Here is a 27,905-nt window from a genome sequence, read left to right on the forward strand (position 1 = left end):
ACCGATCTCTCCCCTGTTGCTTAGTAGCTATGTAACTATAAACATCACTTCCCTCCCTAGAGTTTTTGGGGGTAGAGTAGAACTGGATTAGTTCATCTCTAAGTGGCTCCCCAATTATGTCTTTCTCTGGTTTATCCTAGTTAAAAGAGAGCTTTCCTCCCCAAATAGCTGCTCTTCTGTTTCAAATCTCCTATGTCCTTTTTCTCATTTTAAGTTATATTGAGCATTTATGTATTTTATATATTATTCATGTATTAGTATAAATTGTTTATATGAAATGTTCTGTCCTGGGTGTCCCCTTTGAGGAAAGACATTGACAAGTTGAAGGGCAGATGGGCTGGCTAAGGACCTTGAGTTTGCGCCATATGAGGATTGGTTGTAGCCCCTGGAAAGGCTTTGTTTAGGCTGGAAAAGGCTGAAAAAGATGAAAGGGCTCAATAGCTGTGTCTAATTATCCGAAGGGTGAGTTAGAGGTTCAGAAAGGTGGGTTCCAGAAAAAACCCCTAATAGTTTGAAGTATCCCAGAGTATAGTGGGCAGCTGAAGGAAGAGGAGTAAACTTTCCAGTCACTGGCTTCCAGAAAAAGGTAGAAGGAAGGTCACTTGTCAGGGATGCTTGTGAGAGGATGCTTGTTTAAAGAATAAGTAAACATATCTTTTTCTTTTTTTTCTTTAGAATTTTATTTCTTTTTAATTCTGTTTTAATGTAATTATTGTTTTTTTCCTATGATTTGTTCTTTGTCACACTCAATTTTTAGAATTAGATTGTGTAGTTTCCATTTTTAAAAAAATCTGTGCTTATTATGTGCTTATTGAATGTAATTTTTATTGTATCATCACCTGGAAAAGACTGATTTTAATATTTCTGGATTTTATGCTTTAATACGTGATCATTTTGGTGAAATATACAGCTGAGAAAATTTATTTTTCTTTCTTTTCCCATTCAGTTTTCTCCAGAGGTATAGTATATCATATTTTTCTAAGATTCTGTTTATCTCTTTAGTTTATTAATTTTGTGGCTAGATTTTTCTAGTTCTGAGAGGGAGGTGTTGAAGGTCTCCCACTAGTATAATTTGCTATTTCCTCCTGTAACTTATTTAAACATTTCTTTTAAGAATTTAGAAGCCATACCATTTGGTGTATATATTTTTTGTATCAATATTACTTTATTATCCTTTTAGTTAGATCTATTTTTGCTTTTACTTTGAGATCTTAATAGATATTCCTCTCTTTTTCACTTGAACTGAAGTATGTGTGATTTCAAGTATATTTCTTATAAATAATATTATTACATTCTGGTTTTTAATCCATTCTATTCAATTCTTGTTTTGATCAGTGAGTTCATCCCATTTACATACACAATTATCATTATAATTGTGTTTTTCCCTTCATGCAATTTTTCTAATTTATCCTTCTCTCTCTTCTTATCCTGTTTGGTCAGTTTTGCTTCCGATCATTACCTTTAATAATTTTCCTTTCCTTCTATAAAAATCTTTCTCTTATCCTTTCCACTTCCCACTTCCCTCTTAGAGAAGAAATATTTCTATACCCAACTGAGTATATATATTATAATTCCAAGAAAGTGAACTTAAAATATTAAAATAGTGTCTGCCACCACCACCTCATTTTTCCTTCCACCGTAAAAGCTCTTCCTTGCACATTTCTTTTATGTGACATGATTTTCCCCATTTTTCCTCTCCTTTCCCCTTCTCCAGTGAATTCTTTCTCACCCCCTATTTTTTGAATGTAATATTCATAATAATCAACTCATACTTATGTTTTATGTTTAAGTATAAGCCTTCTTATTCCTCTAATAATGGTAAAGGTCTTTGGAATTAAAAATATCTGTCCATGTAGTAATGTAAACAGTTTAAACATATTTAGTCCCTTTGGTTTCTCTTTCATGCTTAACTTTTTATACCTCTCTTGAGTTCTATGTTTGAATATCAGATTTTCTATTCATCTCTTGTACTTCCATCACAAATGCTTGAAAGTTTGCTATTTCATTAAATATCCATTTTTCTCCTTAAGGATTATATTCACTTTTGCTGCATAGGTTACTCTTGATTGCAACCCAAGCTGCTTCATCTTCTGTTTCAGATATTCTTTTCCTTTAAGATGGAAACTGCTAAATTTTGTGTCATCCATATCATTCAGATTTTCTCAATCAACATTTTTTCTCTTTTTAACAGAATTTATTTTATTTAAAATAATCATAGACCCTAGGCAAGTCTCTTAACCCCAATTGCTTCAGCAAAAAAAAAAATAATAATAATAATAATAATAAAAAATAAATAATCATAGACAACATAAAATATTTTATAATATACCTGCCAAGAACATTCAAGGAACTATATGAACATAATTATAAGACAATTTACAAATAAAGTTAGATTTAAATAATTGGAGAATTATTAATAATTTATAATAGGCTGAGTCAGTATAATAAAAATTACAATTCTACCTAATCTCATTCAGTGTCATAACAATTAAATTCTCCAGAATATTAATTTATTGAGTCACAAAAGTAATAAAATTCATTTGGAAGAAGAAAAGGTCAAGAATATCAAAGGAATTATTGGAAAAATGTAAAGAAAGGAGATCTTATAGTGATCTATTATAATTAATTGCTACTAACTAAAAATATAATGAGGAATGAGTACAATAGAATAGTTATGCAAAACATAATAAATGATTGTAGTAATCTTATGTTTGGTAAATGTAAAAATCTAAACTTTGAAGATAAGATAGGAAATTAATTTATGAAGTCACAACAGATAGTATTGTGGAATATAAAATAGATACTTTTGAATACATTGAATTAGAAAGGATTTCTATAAATAAAACCAATGTGGCCAGGATTAAAAGGAATTGGTAGAATTAGGAATTGATCCAACCATTTTGGAGAGTATTTCAGAATTATGCCCAAAAATTAATCAAAGTGTTTATACCCTTTGACAAAGCAATACATTATTAGTTCTGTTTCCCAAGGTGATCAGAGAAAAAAGGAAAAGAATCTGTATGTTCTAAAATATTTATAGTAGTTCCCTTTGTAGTGACAAAGAACTGGAAAGAGAGGAAAAGTCCATCAATTGGGGAAAGTCTAAATAAGTTTTGATGGAATACCACTATAAGAAATGCTGAGCAGTCTAATGTTAGAAAAACATGAAATGACTTGCTTGAAAATGATGCACAGTAAAATGAGCAGAACCAAGAGAATGTTGTATGCAGTAACCTACTGCATATTTATTCAAAGAGTAACTGTGAATTACTAAGCTATTCTGAGTAATCAACTATGAGAAATTTACAAAAGAAAATGCTATCTACCTCCAGAGGAAAAAACTGATAAATAGAAGTATGTATGGTTCCATGTATATATCTATATCTAATGTCGGTCCTCTTGAATTTGGGGTTAGGAAGCAGGGAGGGAGACAACTTGGGACCCAAAATATAATAAAAATAAAATAAAAAATGAAATACACTGGGCATAGTAGGAGTAAGGCTTAAATATATTTATGTGAAGCCTGTATTTGATTCCTCTAATATAATTTTTTTTTTACTTTGGACAAGCTGTATTGTGTCTCTGAGGCTCAGTTTTCTCATATGTAACATGAGAATAATAATAGTACCACCAGGATTATTGTGAAGATCAAGTGGGAAATATAAGTAAAGCAAGTTACAAACCTTAAAGTATCATAAAAATGCTATGTGGAGTTCCTAGGATTAATCTTTTAGAAGGTGTAGAACCCTTTGAGAAGGGTTACTCAATCAAGTTGAGCATCATCCTTTCTTCTTTTTTCACCTTCATTATTTCCTGTTCTGTCCCCTTAAATCTTTTCCCATAGTTAACTGGGGCATGTGAATCATCTGCCAGAGAGGCAGGACACATAGAGCTGGTCAAATGAGAGGATTAAATAGAACGCTTTTTGTCTATTAGGTCTCTCAGCTAAACACACTGATCACCCTGCTTCTTGGTGAGCTCAGCCCAGGAGACCGGCAGAAGATAATGACCATCTGCACCATTGATGTCCATGCCCGTGATATCGTGGCCAAGCTGGTTTCTCAGAAGGTAATTTTGTTCAAGGGCTTGGAGGTCCAGATGTGTCTTGAGCACATTTCACAGGATACTTGTTCCCATTCAAAACAGTCCAGTGATGAATCAACAAACACTGAGTCAGACTCTGAGCTCCAAAGACACCTTAATTTCAAGTGAGAAGACCTTAGCTTCTCTGAGATGTTTGCTATAGTTTTTGGTTTTGCAAAGTTGGGATCATCTGTGGAGTTTTCCTATTTGGAGAACATTTTAATACCCTTGATCTCCTTACTCATGAATGGCCAGAGAAAATATCTGGGGTCCAAAGAAGCCTTCTCTTCATCAGTTGGTTTGCTCCTGAGGGTGGTGACTCAATGTCACCTCTGGCCTCCATATTTATAATCGGTTACCTATTTGGCCAGAATGTGAGACCTGGAAAGAACCTTAGAGTCTTGTGAGCCCAAGCTACCCAGGATCATTAATCCCTTCTCTAATAGAACTATTTGCCATCTAGCTTTGCTTAAAGACCCCAACTGAGGAAGAGCTCACCATCTCCAAAGAATCTTATTCCATTTTTCTGTAACTCTAATTGTTAAGAAATTTTCCTGGGGCGGTTAGGTGACGCTGTGGATAGAGCACCAGTGTGAATTGAAAACAAACTTCCAAATAATCAGAGGTTGCTAAATGTGTTTAACCACAAAATCCTTTACTTTTTTGCACACACTTGTGATTTCAGGGAAATGGGGGCTACCAAAGTGGAAACCTTCCCCCAAAGCAAATGGTGCCTGAGACGGTGAGTTCAGTGACTTGTCTGGAGTCACATAGAGGCAAGTTTTGACCCTCAGATCTTCTTCTTGGCTCCAAGACCATTCTTTAATCCATTGGGCTACGCTGCCCCTCTCATTAAGACTCTGATATCAGTAACTTCTCTTGGGCTTGTTTTAATCTTCCTCAGGGCATTTCTTTAAGGATGGCCTCATCTTAGATTGAGAATAGTCCACTATGGTGCCTGTGCAATAAGGAGTCTTTCATACAATTGAAAAACCGTTACAAGGTCACCTCTTTTCTTGGCTCAATAATTCTTATTTCCTGAGTAAATCTTAACCTTTTGAACCTTTCCATTTGATTGATGGACATTTTCCCCCATTTTTCCCTTGTGTGTTAGAATGGAGAAAGTGAGTTAAGTTGGAGGACGGGAAGGTTTGGTCAGTTTTATGGGCATTATTTCTACGAAAGCCTTTATGTTGTGCTTGTCTTTTCAATGGAGACTTCTTCAGACCTTTATTGAGTGCGTACTCTCTGCCAGATCCTGGGGATGGCCCGTGGCTGCCCTCTGGGTGCTCGCCCTCTATCAGAGGGGAGCATAGTGGAAAAGCCGGACTTTGAAGGAAGCAGCCAGAAGGTCCCATTTCCAGCTCTGTGGCCTTCGGCAAGTCCACTACTCTTGGCCTGTTTCCTCATAATGAACATCTTGGACTAAATGATGACTCGATCTATGATCTGATAAACAGAGATGAGCAAATATAATAATTGGAGTAGGGAGAAAGGAAAAATGGGTAGTGAGAGGGAAGACTTCATAAAGGAGGTGGCCCTTGGGCTGGAAGAGAATTCTGCAAAATGGAATTGAGGAGAGAGTACATGGTATCGGTGACTCCTTCAGTATGTGACCACTATGACCTCAAAATCTTTTTCTTCTTTACTATAGCCTAGCCTGGGATCATCCCTGAGATCATTTTGCAGGGCCTTGGTTTTTTCCTCAGGTGAACTGATGCGACATTATCTCTTGTCTGGGCCTCTGTCTACTCATCAGGAGTGTCAGAGTGAGTTATGAGTTATAATTTTCAGCCTGAGAGTCAGACCATTCGCAGTTCAGGAGCATCTAAACACTTATGAGCATGCTCCCGACGCTATCTTCTAGATTACTGGTAAAAATTGATAATTATTCTGTGCCTCTGACCTTGCAGCCAGCTCAGCTGTATAGTAGCCTGTGCGGGGTAATTGGGATCACTGCTTTCTCAGTTTGTTCATTTGTATGCAGGGTGGGATACCATGAAAACCTTGCTCGAGTCGAAGTAAATTATCCTAAGTGGATGTACATACAGACTGCTGTCTCCCCTGCCCATTGTCTCGCATTAAAAGGAGATTAGACTAAACTGAATTGTTCTCCCCTACCTAGAACCTCATAGACTTGCTCCTTCCTCAACCATCTCTCCAGGCAGATGGCTGTGAAATGCACCTCCCCTTCCTCTCTCCCCAAGCTCTAGCTCTGCATCCCCAGCTGCCTCCTAGATGACGTTGTCCCCCTGCTGGAGTTTTTGATTTCTACTGGACCACCATCCTCTCAGTGCCCAGTTTGCAACCTTGGGTCTTACGCTCTGGACCCTTTCCTCTTCCTTACAATGCTTCCATCCAGTGAGTGACCAAGTTTTGTTTATTCGAATTCTTAGAGCCCCACTGGACTTAGACTTCCCCCTTCCAATCCGCTGCCATGTGCTCCCTCCTCGCCCTTGCCTCAGAGAGTTTCTCTTTTCTGATTATGGCTCCCATGCAGACGTAGATCAGCTCACCAACCATCACATCTTCACAGACCAAGCTCAGGAGTTGCGGGGAGCAAAAATTTCTACCATCTGTTGTCACCCCTCAAATGTTAAGCCTGTCTGCATGTAGCTAGTCTGGGCTTTGGATAAAAGCAGAAAGACAACAAGCCCCTGCCTGCTGGAGCAACACACAGGTTTGTCCAAATGTGATCGCACAGCAGGCCACCTCTTCACGTCACGTATTAGGAGGGCACAGAGAAAAAATGGTCTCGCTGAATGTTTCATTGCTCGACTGTTTAAAAACAACAACATTGAATTAAGGAGAGCAAAATACTGCCTTAAGGGCCCTCATCCAGCATGGTGAATCCCACTCGTGTATTAGAATCAGTTGAATGATACAACAGCAGATACAATTTTGTTTGATCTTAATAATTGATATCAAACAAGGTGTCCAGTGGCAGGGACAACACTTACGAATGTGCTGACCACTGGTATGGAGAGTGTCCAGTGCAGGTCCCACCAAAGATGGCTCCTCTGGGACTGGCGAGCTCCTCCAGAGGCTCTCGTGTGTCTGGACTTGGGGTCATGAGGATTCCAGCAAGCCCCAGAGACTTGTAAGTAAGTTCAGTTTTCAATTAGAAAAGATTTACCTGCCAATCCACATACCCTGGAAAAACAAAGCAGAGGAAGACCCCATATCCAGACTGCGACTTGCAAGTGGATGGGGAGCCCACAGAGCTGCTTGATTAATTTATCCAACTTAGAGGATTGAATAGAAGAATGAGAGGTTTGGGTTTGTTCTGTGAGATTGTCCCCCATTTTCAGGCACTCTAAGAATCTCTCTGAGATAAAAGTCCATCTAGTTTAGCCACTAATGCTGTTCCAGGGATGTTCCATGGTTGCAAGTGGTAGAATCTGGGTGGCCTCTCGGCTCTAAGGAATTCTCTAGGGAAGAGACTCCCTTTGTCAATGCAAGTCTTCCTAGCCTGAGACCAGCGCTCTCTAGCCACTATGCAACTGTCCCTCTCCCTTTGAAGAGAGTAGAGAAATGGCAGGTTGGTGATCTGTGGGTTTCTTCCTTTCCCATTTTGAAGCATGGCCTCTCTTCTGGACCTTTACCAGTTTAAGGACCAGTTTAAAGACCCTCCTAGCTTTTTCATTCTCTCAAATAATAACAGGCCATAATTCTAGTGGGTGAAGTCAAGCAGCTTCTGAAAGGTACTATATTCCAAGTTATTGGCTTATACAGAAAGAGGAAACAAAACAAAACATCTTTCTAAGCAATTATTTTTAAATCATTTTAATAAAGAACGAAGCTCTGTACCCTAGGTGGCAAATAGATTCATTATCAGCTCTAATGGGGCTGGGTGGTATGGGTCCTTCCCACTGCGTTTGTCCCTTGAGTACACAGGAATCCAGGCTGACGAGCTCTAACTGATCCCATCGGCTTCGAGCCTCCCAGAAAAGCTTTTCAAAATGGCCAGATCTCTTGAGAGTCATCAGAGGAGCATGGAAGGTATTGCCTGGATCAATGGATGATGAAATCTGGAATTAAAAGTCCCATTAAGATAAAGGCTTCCTCCTTCCCTCCCCAACCCCCACTCACAATATTTAACTTTGTCTGGGGAATGGGGAACAGATTTGGATGCGTGAATTCTTTAGCTTTGGGAACTCCCAGTTGTGGAAATTCTCTCTCCCAGTACAAGCTGGTAATCCCACCTTCATCAAAAGGTCTTTCTTAGTCCCCCAGTGCTAGTCGCCTTCTCTCTGGTCGAAGTCCCTCTTATGTTGTTTATATCTTGTATGTATATGGTTGGTCTTGAACATTGTCTCCTTCAAGAGAAGGGACCGTGTTTACTTCTTTTGTGTTCTCATTATTTACCACAGGGCCTGGAACATATTGACTACCTAACAAATACGTATTGATTGCTTGATCCTTACCTACTTAAAATCTTGGTTGCCTCGGTTACTGAGAAGTTGAGTGACTTGTCTGTGGTCACACAATCAATATGTGTCCCAGACAGACCTGGAATACAGTTCTTTCTGATTGTAAAGTCAATTCTGTCTCCACTGGGCCACAATTGTCTTCTCTTGGTGTGATCCTAATTTGCAATAACCGAGAAGAACTTTTTATTGATGAGCGTTTTGGGTGCAACATGACTATCCGTAAAGCTGCCTTTTGAAGTTCCCAGTTCCTTAAACAACAGCAGCAGCCCGTAACTCCAGAATACCTCTGCCATGTCCATAGGTCATCAGCTCCCAGGCTTTTGCGTGGCTGTCCCAACTTCGGCACCGCTGGGACGATGCTCAGAAGCACTGTTTTGTCAATATCTGCGATGCTCAGTTCCAATATTTTTATGAATATCTGGGGAACAGTCCTCGCCTTGTTATTACGCCTCTAACTGACAGGTAATAATAGCTTTATGTATTCATCTTGGGGAAGAGCTGGGGAGGGGAGGGAAGCTCCTTGAGACAGTGGTTTGGGCTGAGTGGTGAATGGGACAGAGGGCTAAGCTGTGACTCATTAATTTTGTGCCTGGAATAGTTGCAAAGGGTGGGCTTGGGGGAACTCCTCTGGCCCCGGGGGAGGAAAAGCCCTCTTCCCAGATCAGCATTCTACATTGCTAAAAGACTGACCTATGATGGCTAACTGGCTCGTAACACCTATGATGGATGAAAGATGAAATGACTGAGGAAACAAAGGTATGATCTTCCAAGCATATCGATTTATTAGGTAATACGGGCCAGTTACCCAACAGAGCAGGACCAAACTCCCTCAGCTTAAGCCTGGACTCTACTTTTACACAATAAAAACAATCAGAGAAGGCCAGTTAATTGAAAGGAAACAATATAACATTAGGAAACCTGATTTTTTTAATTGGATGAAATATTAGATTTCAATCAAACTGGGAGAGGGAAAGTGAAGAAATGCAATTTCCTGATTAGGTCTAGAATTGCATCAGTGTGGTTCCTTCAGGTTCCACAATTAGCTACCTGCTATCCTAATCCCCTCAATTTCCTCAAAACTAAGAGTACAGCCTCTGGGTGAGTGGGATATTTCCATGCCTTTAAAAGAAAAATAGCAAGTTGGCTCCAGGATGGGACATGGTGATAGAAGAACAAGAGCTATGTATGTGATCTATAAATCTCCCACCCTGGGGGGAAAAAACGCAGTTACCTCATCCAGTTTCAGCCCTGACAAAAGGAAAATCTTGGTAGGAGGAAGGAGGGGAAGAAGAGAAATCAGGTAACAGTTGTGCTAGGGGAAAAAATTACCCAGGGTATAGGGAGATATCTTTAAGGTTAAAAAAAAATCATGGAGAAGAATGGTAAAAAGCCAATACTTGTTAGATTTCTAAAAATGGAAAGATTTAAATTGAGGAAATCCAGCCATGAAAAGAGATGGGTAAATTCTTCCATCTGGCTCTGATCCTGGCCAGACAGTGAATCTTACCCAGAAGCCACTTGGCCTAGCCAGATCATGGCCGTGGATACCTTCCTAGAGTTGGGTCTCAAATGATCTCGTTCTTTCTCCTCATCCCTCCTCCTGACTCTAAACCACCAATAATTAAGTGGTTCATGCACAAAGAATCAGAATTCAGAATGTGACAGGATTTTGCAGATCCTGTTTTGATCCCACTCCATAATTTTGTAATGTCCAATTCTTGCTGACCTCATGGACCATAATATGCTAGGTCTTGTATCCTCCCATATCTCTCCATGTCTCGCCAAGCTCTTATCCGTTGCTTCCAGAACACTATCCTTCTCATCCTTGGCTGTCTTCTTTTCCTTTTGCCTTCCCTCTTTCCCCAATTTAAGATCTTTTCCGATGAGTCTCTTCTTCTCATGTGGCCAAAATATTTAAACTTCAGTTATCAGTATTTGCCCTTTCAATGGAATTAATTTGTGTTGACCAATTTGATCTGCTGTCCAAAGGACTCTCACAAATCTTCTGTGGTGTAATTCAAGAGCATTGATTCTGCAGTGCTCATCTTTGAGCTTAGGAAGATGAGACCAAGTCTAAAACTCTAACCCCTGTACCACTTAGCTCTCCATCCCCAATTTTACAGATTAAGAAATCAAGGTCTAGAGATTCCTGAATGTCTCCCAAGGGTGAACTAGAATTAAGAGATCTTAAAGATAAAATCTATTCCAACTTCTACAGTTTATAAATAAGGAAACTGAGGCTTGATACAAGAAAATGTTTTTTCCATGGACTCTCCCTCCAAGGCAGGAGAGGCAGAAAACTCTCATCTTTTAATTCTAAGCCTTCTGTTCTTTTCTTGTTTTCTCCTGATTTACTATGTCTTCCATCTCTTAAATTCTTTCTGTCCCCCCCTTTCAAAAATAGCTTCATAGTAATGCAATTAAATACAAGACCATGTGTCAACTGATGTCCTAAATTCCATTTTAATTGAACTTGCTCTTGTTTGATATATTTGTTGCATTTTAAAATGTCTAAATGAATTAACAACTTGGCAAAGTAAATTCTTAGCTATTTCATCACCCAGATGTCAGTTTTAGTTTTCCTTATAAACAATAATCTTTTAAAAATTACCAGATAATTAGTAGTCTTTTCTTGGAAATGTGAGAACATTTTAAACATACATCAAGTGGTGTTAGCCAACTAATGAATGAATAAACATTTATTAAGTGATACTATGTGTCAGGCACTGGAAATACAAAATACTCAAAAAATGAGAATCTCAATCCTTAAGGAGTTATTTACAATAAGATTGGGGGAAATCATGTGCATACAGATATATGTAGAACATGAATTTACAAATTAATTATGTGATAATTTTGGGGGAAGAGGATCTAGCATCTAAAGACATCAAAGCAGTAAAATATCTGTATCCAAAGCCCCAGTTCTTAGGAGATATTGGAAATAAATGAAAGATCCTCTTCTTTTCAATCACCCTTCTGTTTTTTAAAAAGTTGATTATTACAGCATTTCACTCTAACCTCAAAATGGTGATTGGGATAGGGCTGCCAAGCCTTTTCTTTCAAAGAACTAAGATTTGGAGGCTGTAAAATCTGGTAACCATAATAATTTATTCCCCTTGTCACTCAACTGAATTTGTCTTTATTACTTCTTCTATTGTTTTTCCAAGTTGATTTGAGGGAGCTTTTGAATTAGCTGCCTTGGGTACCATAATTACTAATCACACTATCCAAAGCTGGAATAGCTTCCTGGTTTTGTGCTATTGGCCTGATTAGAATCAATCCATAAACATTTAAGTGCCTGTTATGTGCCAGACACTGTGCTGACCACTGGGGACACAAAGAAAAGCAAAATATTGTCCCTGCCTTTGAAGAACTTACACAGGTAGACAAGAAGCAAACAAATAAATACAAGTGAGCCAGATGGGAGCCTCTTGATTAACTTCATGGCTTCAGCAGGTCTTAGTAGTTGAGGTACTTAGTTATTTGTTACCAATAGTGCTGTTCTTTTATTGTTTCAAGATGTTACATCACCTTAACCCAGTCACTCCACCTCACCATGAGTGGGGCTCCTGCCGGCCCAGCCGGCACAGGCAAGACTGAGACCACCAAGGACCTGGGCCATGCCCTTGGCATGATGGTTTATGTCTTCAACTGTTCTGAGCAAATGGACTATAAGGTACAGTGAAGTGTCTCCTGAGGGTGATTGGGCAGGAGAGAATCCCCCTTGAAGAACAGTGAGGTCTCATGCTCTGACCATACCGTTCAGTCCATAGGCAATATTTACAAAGGCTTGGTCCAGACGGGAGCCTGGGGGTGTTTTGATGAATTCAATCGGATCGCCGTGGAGGTTCTGTCAGTGGTGGCTGTGCAAGTGAAGATGATACATGATGCTATCAGAAACAAGAGAAAGAGGTGGGGGCAGCATGGCCGTGTGTTGGTTCCCTTCCCCCCTCTCTCCCTCAGTATATCCCAGATATACAAGAACAATCATGAGGGATGCAGAAGTCTAAGGCAACCCATTGTGACCTCTCTCTCAGCCAGAGCTGGACTCTGAGAACTCTGCATTTACTTCCTGTGTGACTCAAAGAGCTCACTCTTATCTTTGGATCAGATGAATTCCAAGGGCCCTTCCAGCTCCAGCATTCTGGGCTCCCATGAAGTCTCCCCTTGTCTTTGTGTCTCTTTGTCTTTTGGTATTAAAGCTATTTCAGTGTTAAAGGGCCATTGTGGTCCTGGGCCTGTCTTCAATACTCTGTTATTGTATTTTTGATGTGGGTGCTCTCTCCTTGGTGCTGATTTAACCCTGTGGTGATTCTCCTCCTGGTGATTCTTGTTGACACGTTGTCACAGATGCTCTACAAAAGTTATATCTGACCCACGTAGGGGACCCTTCCAGACTCTGTCAGCATTCTATGGGTCTCCACAGATTTGAGCGGTAGACTAACTCTTGTTCCCCTGATTTGCTTATAGCTTCAGCCTTTCTATTTAAATCATGAACCCATTTTGACCATTTACCATCTTGGTAAAGAATATTAGGTGTTGATCAATGCCTAGTTTTCCCAACAATTTTTGTCGAATAGTGAGATCTTATTCCAGAAGCTGGAATCTTACAGTTTATCAAGCACTAGATTATTATAGTCATTGACTATTGTCTTGTGAACTTAACCTATTCCACTGATCCACTACTTTTATTTCTTACCAAATGGGTTTGATGACCACTGCTTTATAATATAGTTTTGCTCTTCTTCTTTTCTACTTCCTCTTTCTTTTATACCCTGTTCATTAACCATCTTCTTATACCTCTTGCTTCCTTTCTTCTCTTCCTGCTGTAGGTCCGATTGACTTCTTCTGGTTGTGATTAATATATTTGTAAAAGCAAAAGGACCATCTAATTCCACTCAAACCTTCTCAAATTCCTAATAGCCTCCCTCAACATTTTTCCCTCACTTAAACTTTGCTCTCTGCCTCACCCTTCCCAATTAATTGCTTAATTCGCCTTTTTAGGAAGAGCATGGATTTTAGGGCTCAACCCTCCCAAGCAGCTCCTACATGTTTTCCATTCTGTCTTCTGCTTTTCTCCTGGTAGATTCATGTTCCTGGGTGAAGACATCCGGCTCAAACCATCAGTTGGTATCTTCATCACCATGAACCCAGGCTACGCTGGTCGGACAGAGCTGCCTGAGAATCTCAAAGCCCTTTTCAGGTAAGAATTCATGTGTCCTCAAGTGGGCTGCCCTCCTTTGCTTCCCAAACCCCCAAGGTTCCCAGGCTAACTTAGGCAGCTTCTAGACCTGACTCCTTTGGACTTCCCTGGGCTCATCTGTTGGTGCTTTTCCTGCCATTGTCATTGAAGAAGGGTCTGTGGCAGATAGTGAGAAAGAAATAGGAAGAGTCAGGAGAGGAAGCCGTTTACTTGAGCTCATGAAGCTAATAAGAGTCAGAGCTGGGAATAAAATAGAGTTCTTCTGATACCAAGAGTCAACCTGGTATAGTGGCCTCAAAGTCAGAAAGAATGGAGTTCAAGTCCAACCTGGGGTAAATACTACGTGACCCTGGGCAAGTCAGTGCCCCAGTCAAATCTTTACAACCATAAATTCTAGAGTGAGTGCTCACTTGCCTTCAGCAAGGGAGTGTCCTTCCCTGGATATCAATGAAATCCCAGGTAACCATTCCTTGATACCAAGTCATTCCAGCAGCCTTTCCTATATACCATAATACTGATCTCATAAGAAGGCTGTTCCCTGCTTTCCTCTCACAGCTTTGAAAAATTAAACAGACTTTCCAAAGGTCCCATAAATGATTTGAAAAACAAACAAGAGATGGAAGATAAGAGATCAATTTATAAAAAAGAAAACAATATTATTTAATCTCTAATTTTTACATGAAGATTTTTGTCTAAAATAAAACACTACAAAAGAAAACCTTAAACAGAAGCTGCTTCTAAAAGGATGATAATCTCTGTTCAAATACTGGTTCTGCCATTTACTCTCTGCGTGACCCTCAATCTGTGGACCTTTTTGTGCTAAGCTACAAAATGGGGCAACGTACACTAGTAGATGGCCTTGAGAGACATTTCTATTTCTAGAGCTTTAATCTGGTAGCATTTCTGTATATTCCACAATTTTCAGAGATAGTGCTAGGACTTTTTCACAGGGTTCAGTTCCAAGGAATCTACACTTTTCAGCCTCTGACTAATTGTGAATTTTTTATTCAAAGTAAGTAAAGACTTTTTCAGTAGTTCTGATTGACAGACGTAATTGCTGTCTCTCTTGGGGCTTGTTAGAATGTTGGCACAAATTAATCACTGGATTTAAGCAATTTGTCTTTCCCATCTTATCCCATTTAGAACGGAAGCTCTGTGTGTTTCTTTCTTAGACCTTGTGCCATGGTGGCCCCTGACATTGAACTGATCTGTGAAATCATGCTGGTGGCGGAGGGTTTTGTGGATGCCCGCCTCTTAGCCCGCAAGTTCATTACCTTGTACACTCTGTGCCGGGAGCTGCTTTCCAAGCAGGTAAGGGGCATGAGGAGGATCTAGGAAACCTTTGTTTGTTTACAATGCCAATGTTTGAAATGCCAAGGATCAGTAATAAATCCTTTTAATTCCTTTTGTGGGTAAGGGAAAAAAAGAATGGCCTTCAGCTAAAGTTCCAAATTTTTGTTTTCTTGTGTGTTTTTTTAATAACAAGTAATCCATGAAACAACATTGTGTTTTATTATATATATATATGTAAATATACATATATTTATTATATACTCTCACTTTCATGTCTTGGAATTTTAAAATTCTGACATTAATGACTATTCAAATTGATCTGTCGTCAGGATGGGGAGTCCTTCAAGAGCATAAGCTAATCCATGACTGCCAGGGTTGTCCAGGATCTTTCCTATTTCTGCAATGGAAGGGAGGGACCCTTCTTGCTTTCTCTTGGGATGCATACAGACTGTCACTTGCTCCCACTAAATGTTGGGCTCTTTTTTTTTTTTTGGCCATACATTTCTTTATAAATATCCTCAATACTGATGGTCAGCTGGGTAACACAATGAATAGGTTTCCAGGCCTGGAGTCAAGATCTGAGTTCAAATATAGTAACAGAAGCTTACTAGCTGTGTGACCTTAGACAAGTTACCCTTTTGCCTCAGTTTGCTCATCTGTCCAGTGAGCTGGACAAGGAAATGGCAAACCACTCCGATATCTTTACTAAACAAAAAGAAAACCAAAAAATGGGTCCTGAAGGTCAAACATTTTAATTTAATTTAATGGCTAAATCACCACGGTGCTGATTTGTAGAGGATATAGTAGCACAGTGTATCAAGGGATGGATTTGCCATCAGAAAGAACTGAGTTCAAATCCTGCCTTTGACACTTATTCGATGTGTGACAATTAACCTTTATGCACCACAAATAACTTCCCAGGGAGAGACTTATCTGCTAAGTTATCCCTGAGTTGCAGGTTGTCTTCTGGGAAGGATTTTTCACCTTGAGGGTTTTTTGCACAGGATTTTTTATGTATTGGAATAATATTGATCTTCATAAATACTGTAGGGTGCTGCTCCTTAAATATTTGTTTCTCTATGCTAAAATGGGATGTATGTGAAGAACAGAGACCAGAACTAAGTAAGGAAATGCCGATTGCATGATCGGCGCTGACCCGTCAGATTCTGGGTTCAGTCAGAGGGGCACACATTGAGTGTCATAGCATTCAGGGAAGGACACTCCAATCATAGCACTAGGATTCAAGAGAGTTTCCAACTCTCTCCATCCCTTCATGCACAATTGAAGCTGGAGAAGAATATGAACCTTCAGAGAGGCAGGACACTGTAGAATGCTGGACTGGTAGTTGGGCAAAGCTAGCACCCTCTAGAATCCTCAGTTAACCGATCAACCCTTCACTAAGCACTTCATAATGTGCCAGTCACTGAGCTAAGTGCTAAGGATACAAAGAAAAGCATTAATTTGCAAGATCAGAATAGAATAGAATAAGAGAAAGAGGCTCTGTGGTCAGAAAACCTGAGTTCCAATCCTGCCTTTGACACTTTAATAAGTCTCCAATGTTTGTGGTCTATCATTTAACTTTCTTGTTCCTGTTTTCTCATCTACAAAATAAAGGAATTGAACTAGAGGGTATCTGAGCTCTATTTCTGTGACCTTTAATGGTTATTTAATAATTTAATAATAATTTAATATAATAATTTAAGCCCATATTGGACAAAGAATCTCTGCCCTATGCCTGGCAAGTGGTCCTGAGCCTCTGCTTGCATTAAAGGGGTAGGAAGCTCTCTCCTAAAGCAGCCCATTCTACTCTTATAGCTCTAATTGGTAGGGAATTTTTCTTCACATCCAACTGAAATTTGCATCTTTAGAACTGAAAACTTGTCACTTACAGAAGGGACTATAATAATTTGGTAACTCCAATTGGATATTTGCCCCATCGTATTTGTAGTTTTTATTTCATGAGATATCTTTCAGGAAGCTTCTCGGTGTTTGGTTTTAGGATCATTATGACTGGGGACTTCGTGCAGTGAAATCGGTCTTGGTTGTAGCTGGTTCCTTGAAACGGGGAGATAAAAATCGACCTGAGGATCAGGTACTGTGTTGTCAAAGATAGGAGAATCAATTGCACAAAATGCTCTCTGCAGAAGCATATACGGTCCTGAATTGGGTGCAGTTTGCTTGGATTTTAAAATGTGCGAGTCTATATATGTCATAATTCATGTGTATGTGTGTATTTGCATGTATATACCCATACCTACATATGTGTGTATTTGGAAGGCTAATGACGTTTTTATTTGATAAACACGTCTCAAGGCTTCTCATATAAGATTGTAGTTTGAAGAAAGGAAATTAGAATCCAGCGATGGTTTATAATTGAAAAGTATTTTGGAAGTCTGCAAGAAAGCCATTAAGTAGCTAGGTAGCATGCTGGCCTTCTGAGCTAGAAGACCTGAGTTCAAATCCTGCCTTTGACACTTATTATAGCCTCTCATTTTCAATTTCCTCATCTATAAAATGAATCTAATGAAGCACTTGCCTTCATAATTGAATTCAGAATTGTTCTGAGGATCTAATAAGATTATCATTATGTAAAACATAATGTGCTAATATAAATATTATTATATATTTTTTGAAAAAATCAATGCTTAAGCCAAGGATGGATAAGATCTTCTTAGAGTAGTTGTAGTGGAGGGAGTGCAAATTTGATTTCATGGAATCATAGATTTTGAACTTGAAGTGAATTTATGGAGAGAGGGGAAGGAATGAGCACATATTAAGCGCCTACCATGTTCCAGGTGCTATGCTAAAGACGTTACAAATATTATCCCATTTTTTTCTTCACCACAACCATGGGAGGTTGATTCTGTTATCATCTGGTCTAGGCACCTCATTTATAGTTAAGGAAAGAGATTTTGAAATAGTAAAAGGAGACAAGATAGAAAGAGAGCTCTGGAATCAAGGATACCAGTTCCAATTCCAGGGTTGGTGTTTTCTACCCAAGACTTTAAATGAGCAAATCCCTTCAGCTCTTCTCCTCAGCTCTAAAATGAGAAGTGTGAACTAAACGGTCCTTACTGCTGCTTCCTGCTCCCATCCTCCTTCAGCCCCGAGGTTCTGGGATTCTACAGTTCCTTCATGTTGCATGACTTCCAGAGGTAGGCCAGGTGGCCTTGAATGATGATTACAAATGAGATGTTCCAGCCCCTTTCCAGCCTCCCCTCCGCCCAGTCCAGTCCATCACAGAATAGCTGGAAAATGAGCCTCCTCTTCCTCTCTATGCCACGTAATGCTGGTGCCCACTGTGGGCTTCCCACATTCCAGTGTGAACAGTGAAAATGATGATCGTGACTCTTTATTCCCATGGGGTGCACCCTAACCTGGGTGGCCAAAGCAGCGTGGCCATGTGGCCATTTCCTGACGTGGTTTGAGTGTATTTATAGATTTTCTCCTTCAGACTTTTCATGTCACCATCTCTACCTTTTGGGCATATAGGACATGGTTGGGTCACAGAGCTAAAGCTGGAAGGCTTCTAGTGCACCCTCATTTAGAGATGAGGAAGCTGATGCCAGAAAGGGCAAGTGTGCCCCAAGATGAGCTAGGCTTTGAATTCAGATCCTGCTTTTGCTCCAGTCCACACTTGTTTTAGAATCGAAGGACTTTGTTGTCCCCAAGTGTCCCGACCAGGAGCCCCATGGAAAGTTCCACCGGCGAACCTGTTTCCAGAGAGCTCGCTTGACCTCAAAGTCCTTTCCCAAAATGACATGCTGACATTAGCCATCGCTCATGCTTTACAAGCTGAGAAGTGGGTACACACATGCTAGAAGTGATATAGCTGAGCACTCTTTGAACTCCCCAGACAAGGAGCGCTGCAGCCCAGGCTGGAATGGGACAAGCGCCTCCCATTTTTGAGATGAATGCCTTATCCCAGACAGGTGTGGCTGCTACCTGCTTTTGACACGTGGGCCTTTGATCTCTCTCCAGGTGCTGATGCGAGCTCTCAGGGACTTTAACCTGCCCAAAATCGTGACTGACGATGTTCCCGTGTTCATGGGGCTGATCAGTGACCTTTTTCCAGCCCTGGATGTTCCCAGGAAGAGAGACGTGCATTTTGAGCAAACGGTTCGCCAGTCTACCCTGGAACTCTGCCTGCAGCCCGAAGAGAGCTTTATCCTCAAAGTAAAAATCTATGCATGTACCACAACCATAGTCATATGAATATAATTAAAAGTTAAATATGTATAAATATGTATTATGTATATATAGTTTATATACAAGCATTATATTTTAAAAATTAAACATTTATATATAAAGATAAAGATAAATATGTTATATACACATTTTAAACACTAAAAAATTATACATGTATTGACATAGAATATAAATACTGTAGTGGTATGTTAAAGTTTAACAACCAACTCTCTCTAAAAACACACATACACACACAGCACACTTTTAATCTGAAACCTTAAGATTTTCTCCATCACTTTCTTAAGTCTAAACAATCAACAAAACAATGTGAAGCCCTAATCTGTACCATTTGCTGATTTCCAAGGTGTGAATGCTCCCTGAAAGTTTTACAGGCTTTTGTGAGCTGGCTCTAGCACACACTGGATGGGCAGATTGCTTGTAAATCTATTCCTTTAGATTTACTGGAATAATAACCACTTTCAAGTGATTTCAAGGCAGGAAGCAATAGTGAGCAGAGGGCTTTTCTTGGGGTCAGGAAGGCCTGGATTTGAATCACCCGTCACGTACTTAGTCGCGGTGTGACCTGAACAAATGACTTGACCTCTTTTGGAGGTATCACCAGACTGGGGCAGCAAAGCCAGATTTGAGAATAAATGCTAATTAAATTCAAGGGAGATGAGTAAAGTAGTCTAGGGGAGATGAGAAGAAACCCAAGATAGAGCCCTGTGGGACACTGGTGATTGGAGGATAGGATCCGGAAGAAGAGCCAACAAAGACAGAGGAGGAACAGTCAGAGAGGTGGGAGGAGGAGCCAGGAGAGAACGAGTCCTGAAAACCTTGAGAGAAGAAAGTCTGGAGAAGTGACTGACCAATTGTCAGAAGCTGCCAAGAAGCCAAGGACAATAAGGATTGAGAAACGGCCAGTGGATTGGGCAACTGAGAAATAGAAGTTACTATAACTTTGGAGAGAGCAGTTTGGGCGGAATGATGAGATCAGAAGCCAGACTGTGGGAAGGAAAAGTAGTGAACGTACCCACTGGAGACAGAATTTTCAAGGATTTAAGCCAAAGAGTTTGAAAACTAGGAGGGAGGGGGAATGGATAGAAGATCAAGTGAAGGGTCTTGGAGGATGGAAGAGGCACCTTTATAAGCAATGGTTAGAGGTGTTTCCCTTTCCTTATCACCTCATTAAAAGAAAATCGTGATTGGGATTTTGCTTTTTCAGGTGGTTCAGCTGGAGGAGCTGTTGGCTGTTCGGCACTCCGTCTTTGTGGTTGGAAATGCTGGAACAGGAAAGAGCAAGGTACGACAAAGTGGCTTGTGGGCTGCTCGAAGCTTTCTCTTCTGCTTTAAGGAGAAGGGTGATTACATAGGGTCAGATTTTTTCATGATGGCTATACAAAGATTTTTTTTTTTTATTTTTTGCCATGAAAGAATAGTTTTTCCTCTTAATTCATCTGAATGAACTAAAAAAGCACTTATTGAGCACTTACTATATGTCAAGCTCTGTCCTAGGTAGGGAAGCAAATACAAAACCAAAAACAATCCCTGCCCTTAAAAGAAGCTTACTTTCTAGTAGGATGATTCACCCACCCGAATGGTCAGCCAGGGAGGGATTCTGGTTTTAAATGTTATCGGGTTGATGAGTGAAATTCTGGAGAATAGATTGATAATATACCCCATCCAGGAACATCAGACATGATTTAATCATAGTTTTTGGCCTTAGAACTTGAAACTCTTTGGATTATGTTTGTTTATTGTGTTCTATTTGCATATTAGACCACAAAAATTTTCTTTTATGCTTTCCCAAGATCATGGCCCTCTTGAGGGTGAAGTAGGTGGGCAAGTGGGTGACAAAAATTAAAGAACAGCTTTTTTTTTGGTTAAAAAAATTATTAAATATAAATAAAAAGCAAATCTAGGATGACCATGTCTAGTCTTTGACACCCTGTTTCAAATATTTTCATTTATTTTTGAAGGTTTTTTTCATAATTTTTTTTCAAATAAGACAAACGTAGTATGCAAAAGTTATTGGGGGGTGAAAAATTTTGGATCCTAGTATATGATTTTTGCCTTATTTTGCATTGTCTTTGTCTCCCTTGGCTGTTTCCTATCAAATAAAGATCCAGTGAGAATATGTGAAAAGTAAAAATAAATTTTCTTGAATCTTTCCCTTGTCTTTCTAGATTTTGAAGACTTTGCATCGAACCTATGTTAACATGAAGCAGAAACCTGTTTGGAATGACTTAAACCCCAAAGCTGTGACGACGGACGAGCTCTTTGGTTTTATCCATCACGCCACTCGGGAATGGAAAGATGGTGAGTCGTGTGTCCTTCCTCAGTCCCGGTCTGCCCCCTTTCTCACCATCCTCCGCGCTGGGAGCATCCCGCTTTCATTTCTTTGAACACACTTAGCATTGCTGGAATGTACTCCCCGCTAACCTCTCTGAGTGAGGAGAATCCAAGCTTATTCCAAGGTTTAGCAGAACTTTAGCCACCTCCCATAAGAAGTCTTCCCTGATTCCACCCCCTACCACCACCAAATTGTCATGTACACGCTGGCTTGTTCACATAGTGTATCCCACTAATATAATGACACCTTCTTGAAGATGGGAGATTTCTCCTTCTGGACGTTGAACATCCATGCTTGGCACATAGTAGGCACTTAATGAGGGCTCAATGGATTGAATTCAGTTGAGGATGGGATGAATTTAGGGCATGTCATTGATATCCATGGGGTTTTACCTAACAGAAGTCATACCCCACCTCCCCAGAGACCAGCGGGTACGGATGAGCTCCAAGTGGCCGGAGGGAGCCCACTGGAATTCTGTCTTTGATGTTCTGGTCTTCTCTCCCTCCCTCCCCTGTCCTTATCTCGGACTTTACTTGATCACAAGGAATAACAAGGCAGATTAGCAGAACCCCCAAGATACCCAAACTTTTCTCTCCAAAAGATTGTTCCACTTCCTACTTGTCCCTTTGGGACCAGCTCTTGTTCCAGGATTATTGCTGTGCTCAAAACTCTTCTCCAAGAGTTGCATACAGAGCCAATGCAAGGCCATGTCATAAAGTCACGGGCTCCTGGGATTTGGGAATTTGCCCAGGGTCACACAGGATTTTAAGGTATAACTGGTTCTCCCACGTTCCAGCCAATCACTTTTAGGCAGCAATCGGGATACTTGTCTAGACCCGACTAAGGGATAGATATCATATGCAGGATTCCACAGCCCTAGCCCTCCACTCTGCAAAGAATCAGGGGGAGGGACCTCTTCTGAGGAGGTCAAGCTTGAACATCATCGTTTTATGTCACTTCCTTGCCACAGACAAGTTTAGAAATCTGCTGTAATTTTAAATCTTCTTTTTTGATAGGGCTCTTTTCATCACTCCTGAGAGAACAAGCCAACCTTCTGCACGATGGGCCCAAATGGATAGTTCTGGATGGAGACATTGACCCAATGTGGATCGAGTCACTCAACACAGTGATGGATGATAACAAGGTGGGCTGCCCTTGTGAGCTTTTGCTTTTGTTTCAGTCTCCTCTGTGCCCAAGGAACCTTTTCCTTCACTAAGCTCAATATTATTTCATTGCCTCTGACCGCAGGCACCATTTTGAGTCGGGGTGCTGTGGGGTCACTTCTCCTAAATCCATGCTTGGGCCTGGTTTATACAGCATCCAGCCCCACTGCTGCTGTTAACATGAATGGAAGTTAGGAGCCGGCCTCTCTTTTGTAAAAGCTCCTGGATGTGTTTTGCCGTTTCATACAGCAGTGCTCCAATACAATCCCCTTCTCCCTCTCGCCCCAACACACACACCGCTTCCTTGTCCCAAACAGTCCAGAAGGATCGGATGGGCCTCCAGAACCAGAACTGGAGTGGGGCATTTTGGTCTTTGCTCCACAAAGGGGTGAAGGGAGCTGATGGCACCTCCCAGTACCCGACAGTGGCCTCCCCTACCTGTGTCCTTCCTCCACAGCCCACCCCTCCCAACCCTGGCTCATTCCTCTCTTTGTTTCATCCCCATCCCCAAAAGCCTAGCACATTTCCCATTGGCAGCCGCTATGGAATAACATCATCTAGGTGTCCCAGAGGGCAGTTCCTTCACCCAAGGTCTCTCCTCCCCACAGTGAACCTCCTCCAGCTTCAACAGGTAAACCTTGCTTGAGCTCCAGCTCTGGGCAGTAGTTCTCCCATGGAAAATAGGTGGCTGTTTTTTCATGGGAAGAAGGAAGTACCTTTTCCCTAAAGGAGTGGGGGAATCCAGCTGCTCCTAACGGGGTTAGATTCCTATGCCTCAAAAGCTAAAGCCTCTCAGGTCACATGAATGTAATCTCCTTAGCTGCTAGGCCATGCTACAGGTTCCCCTGGATGGGCATTATCCCGTTTTGACTCCAGCATCTCGTATTGGGAAGCCCCTCACTCCCTGGAATGGCTGTGGTCTTCTCCTGTCCAGGTCCTGACACTGGCCAGTAACGAGCGGGTGGCCCTCAGCCCTCACATGAGGCTCCTGTTTGAGATCAACCATTTGCAGACGGCGACCCCTGCAACTGTGTCCAGAGCTGGGATTTTGTATGTGAATCCTCAAGACTTGGGCTGGAATCCGTGAGTATTCCTTCTTCCGGCGTGATGGGGGAAGTCTTCACGGATGAAGAGGCAGTCTCGGGTTGTTGGCAGATAGCATTTTGGCCAAGGGCCCTGGCTCTCCACTGTAACTTCCATAGCACTCACCTTTAAAGTCTCTCAAGTGATTTTACCTCCATTAGAGGTTAGACTGTGGCATACTGTAGGTGCTGAATTAATATTTAATGACCCACTGGTCTAGTGACCTTGCTAACTAGGAACTCTAGGACATAAGAAAAAGGTGCATCAATGTCCTGAAACTCTAAATCAAGTCTCTAGTTATCATGGCCTGAGCTTAAGTCTAGTGATAGAAAAGGAGCTGATCAGTCAGTTGGTTACTCACTAAACATTTATTAAGCACTCACTGTGTGCTTTGTACTGTACTAAACTTGAGATACCAAGAGATACTAGCCCTACTTTTTTTCCTATCATTCTACTCCTGATCCTTGTTATTGAGTTTGTGTATTCCTATCCCTGCTTACTCTTCTACTTTAATTCTACTCCTTAACTTGCCTTGCTATTACTTCAACTGCCTCCCACCCATAAATCCCTCTTATTTTCTCTCTTCCATTCTCATTAATTTACACAAATTATCCCACTCCAGTTAATTTAAACACCCTTCAGCGTCCCACCTTATCCTATTTAAAGACTGTAGGACCTGGCATGTTACATATTGACAATCAAAAGAACTAGGCTACAAACAATATTATATTTGGCAGAATGGAAAAAATGAAGATTGACTGAATTTTCAGATCTTCAGGATTTCATCTCACACAAATCTGAACTCCACAGAAAGTCGAGTTTTTTATTATTTTATTATTTTTATTTATTATTTTATAATATTTATTTTTATTATTTTATTTATTTAAATAAATACATTTTCATTTATTTTTATTATTTTTTATTATTTTATTTATTAGAGGGTGATATAGCTTCATGGTGTGTGTGTGTGGTTCTCCATTTAACCCATTCCCGATGTGAGTAGGATTTCAGAACTAGCACCCCTCCTCCTCATTTAAGGGCTGTGTTGGTTCTTCCCCTGTACCTCATTCACACAGCACGATTACTCTTTGTACCTTTTCCTAGACAGTTTTGCTTTTTAAGAGTCAGATCGTACCCTGCTCTGCCCCAGTCTTTTCTTTCAAACTACTCAATTGCTAATACCAATCTCAAACATGTGGTTCCCATTTCCACATATAAAATAAACAGTTTGTCCTCACTGAGTCTTTGAAATTAGTCTTTGATGTTGACTCTTAAATGTTAAACTTTCTATTGAGTTCAGATTTGTTTGAAATAAAATCCTGAAGATCTGAAAATTCAGTCAATCTTCATTTTTTCCATTTTGCTCAATATAATATTTTGTTTGTAGCCTAGTTCTTTTGATTGTCAATATATAATATTCCAGGTCCTGCAGTATTTTATTGTAACCGTTGACACATTCTGCACAATTCTAACACTAGTGTATTTGAACTTCTTTTTTTGATTCTTGTAAAATTTTCTCTTTGATCTGAGGGTCTCCCAATTTAGCAATAATGGTGTATTTTTCTTATGAGGATTTCTTTAAGGTAATGATTGGTGGGTTTCCTATTTCTCCTTCCCCCTCATGTTCTATCAAACAGAGCAAGCTCAGCGCAGCACAAAATGGAGATAACCAACAGAGGGAAGAGGGCTTGGGAAAGACTCCTGTATAAGATAGAACTTGAAGGAAGGCAGACAAGCCAGGAGGCGAGGATGAGGAGGGGGAGCATCCTAGGCGGGAGAGACAGCGTCTGGCCAGTGTTACCAGATCACAGGCAGCTGGGTATCGGGTCTGGAGGCAGGAAGGCTTGGGGTCAGTGTTGTCTCAATAGCTTACTAGGTTGTGATCTTGGGCAAGTCATTTAACCCTGTCAGTCTTGATTTCTTCACTTGTAAAATAAGCTAGGATAGAAAATGGCAAACTGCTCTTGCCAAGAAAAGTCCACCAAAAGCGGGGAATAAGATGTGAGAAGCCTGTCGAGATAGGAGGGGACCATGTCATGAAGGGCTCTAGGTGCTGCTTTGATGGCAGGTGACAATGAGATGTCCTTTGAGACCTGCCTCAGGACAGACAGGAGCAGGAAGATGACACCATGGAGAATCTGGGCAAGAGGAGGAATGGAAAGGGTGACAGCAGATGGCATTACCTGGGTGAACGATGGGTGTGTGCATATAAGAAGGGAGAAGTAGGCAGCTGCCTTCCAAGCCAAAAACGCACGAGTGACCCGACCCCTCTGAGCGGCCCTGGCCGTGGGGCGCAGGGCCAGCGGTTTGACCTTGAGGTCTTGGTTTGCCAGCCTGTAACAAGAGGGGGTTGTGCTCAGGCCCTTGCCAGCTCTCAATCTGTGAGCCTGTAAGTGCTGGAGAAAGGAGCTGGGAGCACCAAGGGAAGCTTAGTTGGGAGAGAAAACGGGCAAAAGGAAAATGGCGGCCTTATAGTGTCAGACACTGGGGATGTCCATGAGCTTCAAATGGGGCTGACCAGATGTCTGAGAGCACAGATTGAGGTGCCCTTGGAGCCTCTTGGTGGATCACTCCCTGCTGTCTGTCTGCTTTTTACTTTTCTTTTGGAAAACTCTCAGACTTCCTCTTATCCCTGCCAAGGCATCCATCACTGCCGCCTCCCACAGGGCCCAGTACCCTTCCCCTTCTGTCTCTCCCCGCTGGACACCGGGATTCTCCATCTTCTCCCTCAGAAGCACAAATTGGCAGGAGCCCCCCTGCTCTTTGGGTCACAATTCTCCTGATTTCATCCTCTGGATGTGGCTCACCATGACTGACAGGGAATTTGCCGCCTGCAATGAGGGGGGTGTTTGAGATGTAAAGGTCCCCTGGCAGCCTGGGATTAGAGACCAAGCCCAGTTGGCTGCTTTGGGAATAAGGATGATGTGGCCCATGATTCCCAGAGGGAACATCTGGGGTCCTTTTGTCTGAGGGAGGAGTAGCCTGAGGATTTAAATATGGGGCTTTTCTGTTAACGCCTCCAACCAGAGCTGGAGGAATGCCCATGGCCTTGTCGTGGTGAGGGCGTGGGGCTGGATGACATCCTGGCGGCCCTCCCTGCAGCTGGAAGGTCTGGCACTGGTGCCCTCGCTCCAGCACAAGTGTGCTTTCACAATGATGGAACACAGACCAATCATAACAGGCCGGGAGTCTCTAAATGGGAGGTTGTGAACAATTCCCCCCAAAACGTGTCCTATGAACCAACTTGACACATTTCTGTTGCCAAAACTAGAAAGTGCCCGTTTCTTCCTGCCCCTGTAACTCTTGTCCCCACTCTTCAGACATTCTTCCCTGGAGGACTTAACTTCCTTCATTAAATCTGTTTTTTTTCCTTTTAATTCAATCCATCCCAACTATCATTTTAAAGCAAAGCAAAATTCAGCAAACACTTTTTAAATGCCTACTATGCACCAATTCATTGGGAGACCCAAGAGATATAAAGAGAGAAATAAAACAAGTCCCTCTCAAGCTGACATTTAAGGTTTTGCACACACATAAATACATCTCCCCGGTAGAATACAAGCTCCTTGACAGTAGGATTGTTTTACTTTTCATATCCCCAGTCCCTGAGCCATAGTAGGTGCTTAATAAATGCTTGCTAAGTGATGGATTGAAGTGTCTACAAAATAAAAGTGAAGAGAACCTCACAGCTGGGGAAATTGGGAAAGGCTTTCTGTAGGCTGGCATTTTAATTTAAAGATAATGAGGGATCGTGGAAGATAAATTTTAAAAAGACGAGGACTCGCAGGCAGGAAATGGAGAGTGATGAATAGACAACCTTGTCTCTAAGCTCTTGGAGCATACTCCAGGTGGTAACCGTGAAAGGTATATACTACAGGCAGTTATTTCAGGATACTTATTAATGAACCTCCCTTCAGATCTCAAAATAATTGGGGTCAAAACTCCCCCACAGCAATCCTGAATGATTTCCATATTGGAACATTTTGCAAAAAGGGTTTGAGCATTTGGGGAAATGAAAGGGACCCCCCTAGTCTCCCTCAGTGCTCATCCAGAATCCTCTACAACAAAACAAAACTTCCCAAAGATTGAAAGATACAATGAGTGAA

General features: G+C 41.1%; 1 protein-coding gene across 3 annotated transcripts in view; it reads left to right on the forward strand.

The window, feature by feature from the left end:
- Positions 1–27,905, forward strand: part of DNAH11 (dynein axonemal heavy chain 11) — a 276,162-nt gene that overhangs the window by 113,738 nt on the left and 134,519 nt on the right. The window contains exons 31-43 of one of the 3 annotated variants that reach the window (XM_074268964.1): positions 3,937–4,068; positions 8,818–8,978; positions 12,036–12,192; positions 12,283–12,428; positions 13,603–13,719; positions 14,892–15,030; positions 17,012–17,104; positions 18,994–19,188; positions 20,426–20,503; positions 21,387–21,519; positions 22,570–22,697; positions 23,231–23,347; positions 23,651–23,799. In XM_074268964.1, coding sequence (XP_074125065.1) covers positions 3,937–4,068; positions 8,818–8,978; positions 12,036–12,192; positions 12,283–12,428; positions 13,603–13,719; positions 14,892–15,030; positions 17,012–17,104; positions 18,994–19,188; positions 20,426–20,503; positions 21,387–21,519; positions 22,570–22,697; positions 23,231–23,347; positions 23,651–23,799 — 1,745 coding nt within the window. Of the gene's footprint in view, positions 1–3,936; positions 4,069–4,147; positions 8,086–8,817; positions 8,979–12,035; positions 12,193–12,282; positions 12,429–13,602; positions 13,720–14,891; positions 15,031–17,011; positions 17,105–18,993; positions 19,189–20,425; positions 20,504–21,386; positions 21,520–22,569; positions 22,698–23,230; positions 23,348–23,650; positions 23,800–27,905 lie in introns of those variants that run through there. The other 2 variants (XM_074268966.1, XM_074268965.1) reach the window with 2 other exon arrangements.

The sequence above is a fragment of the Sminthopsis crassicaudata genome, chromosome 5, assembly GCF_048593235.1.
Source record: "Sminthopsis crassicaudata isolate SCR6 chromosome 5, ASM4859323v1, whole genome shotgun sequence".
Lineage (NCBI taxonomy): Eukaryota > Metazoa > Chordata > Mammalia > Dasyuromorphia > Dasyuridae > Sminthopsis > Sminthopsis crassicaudata.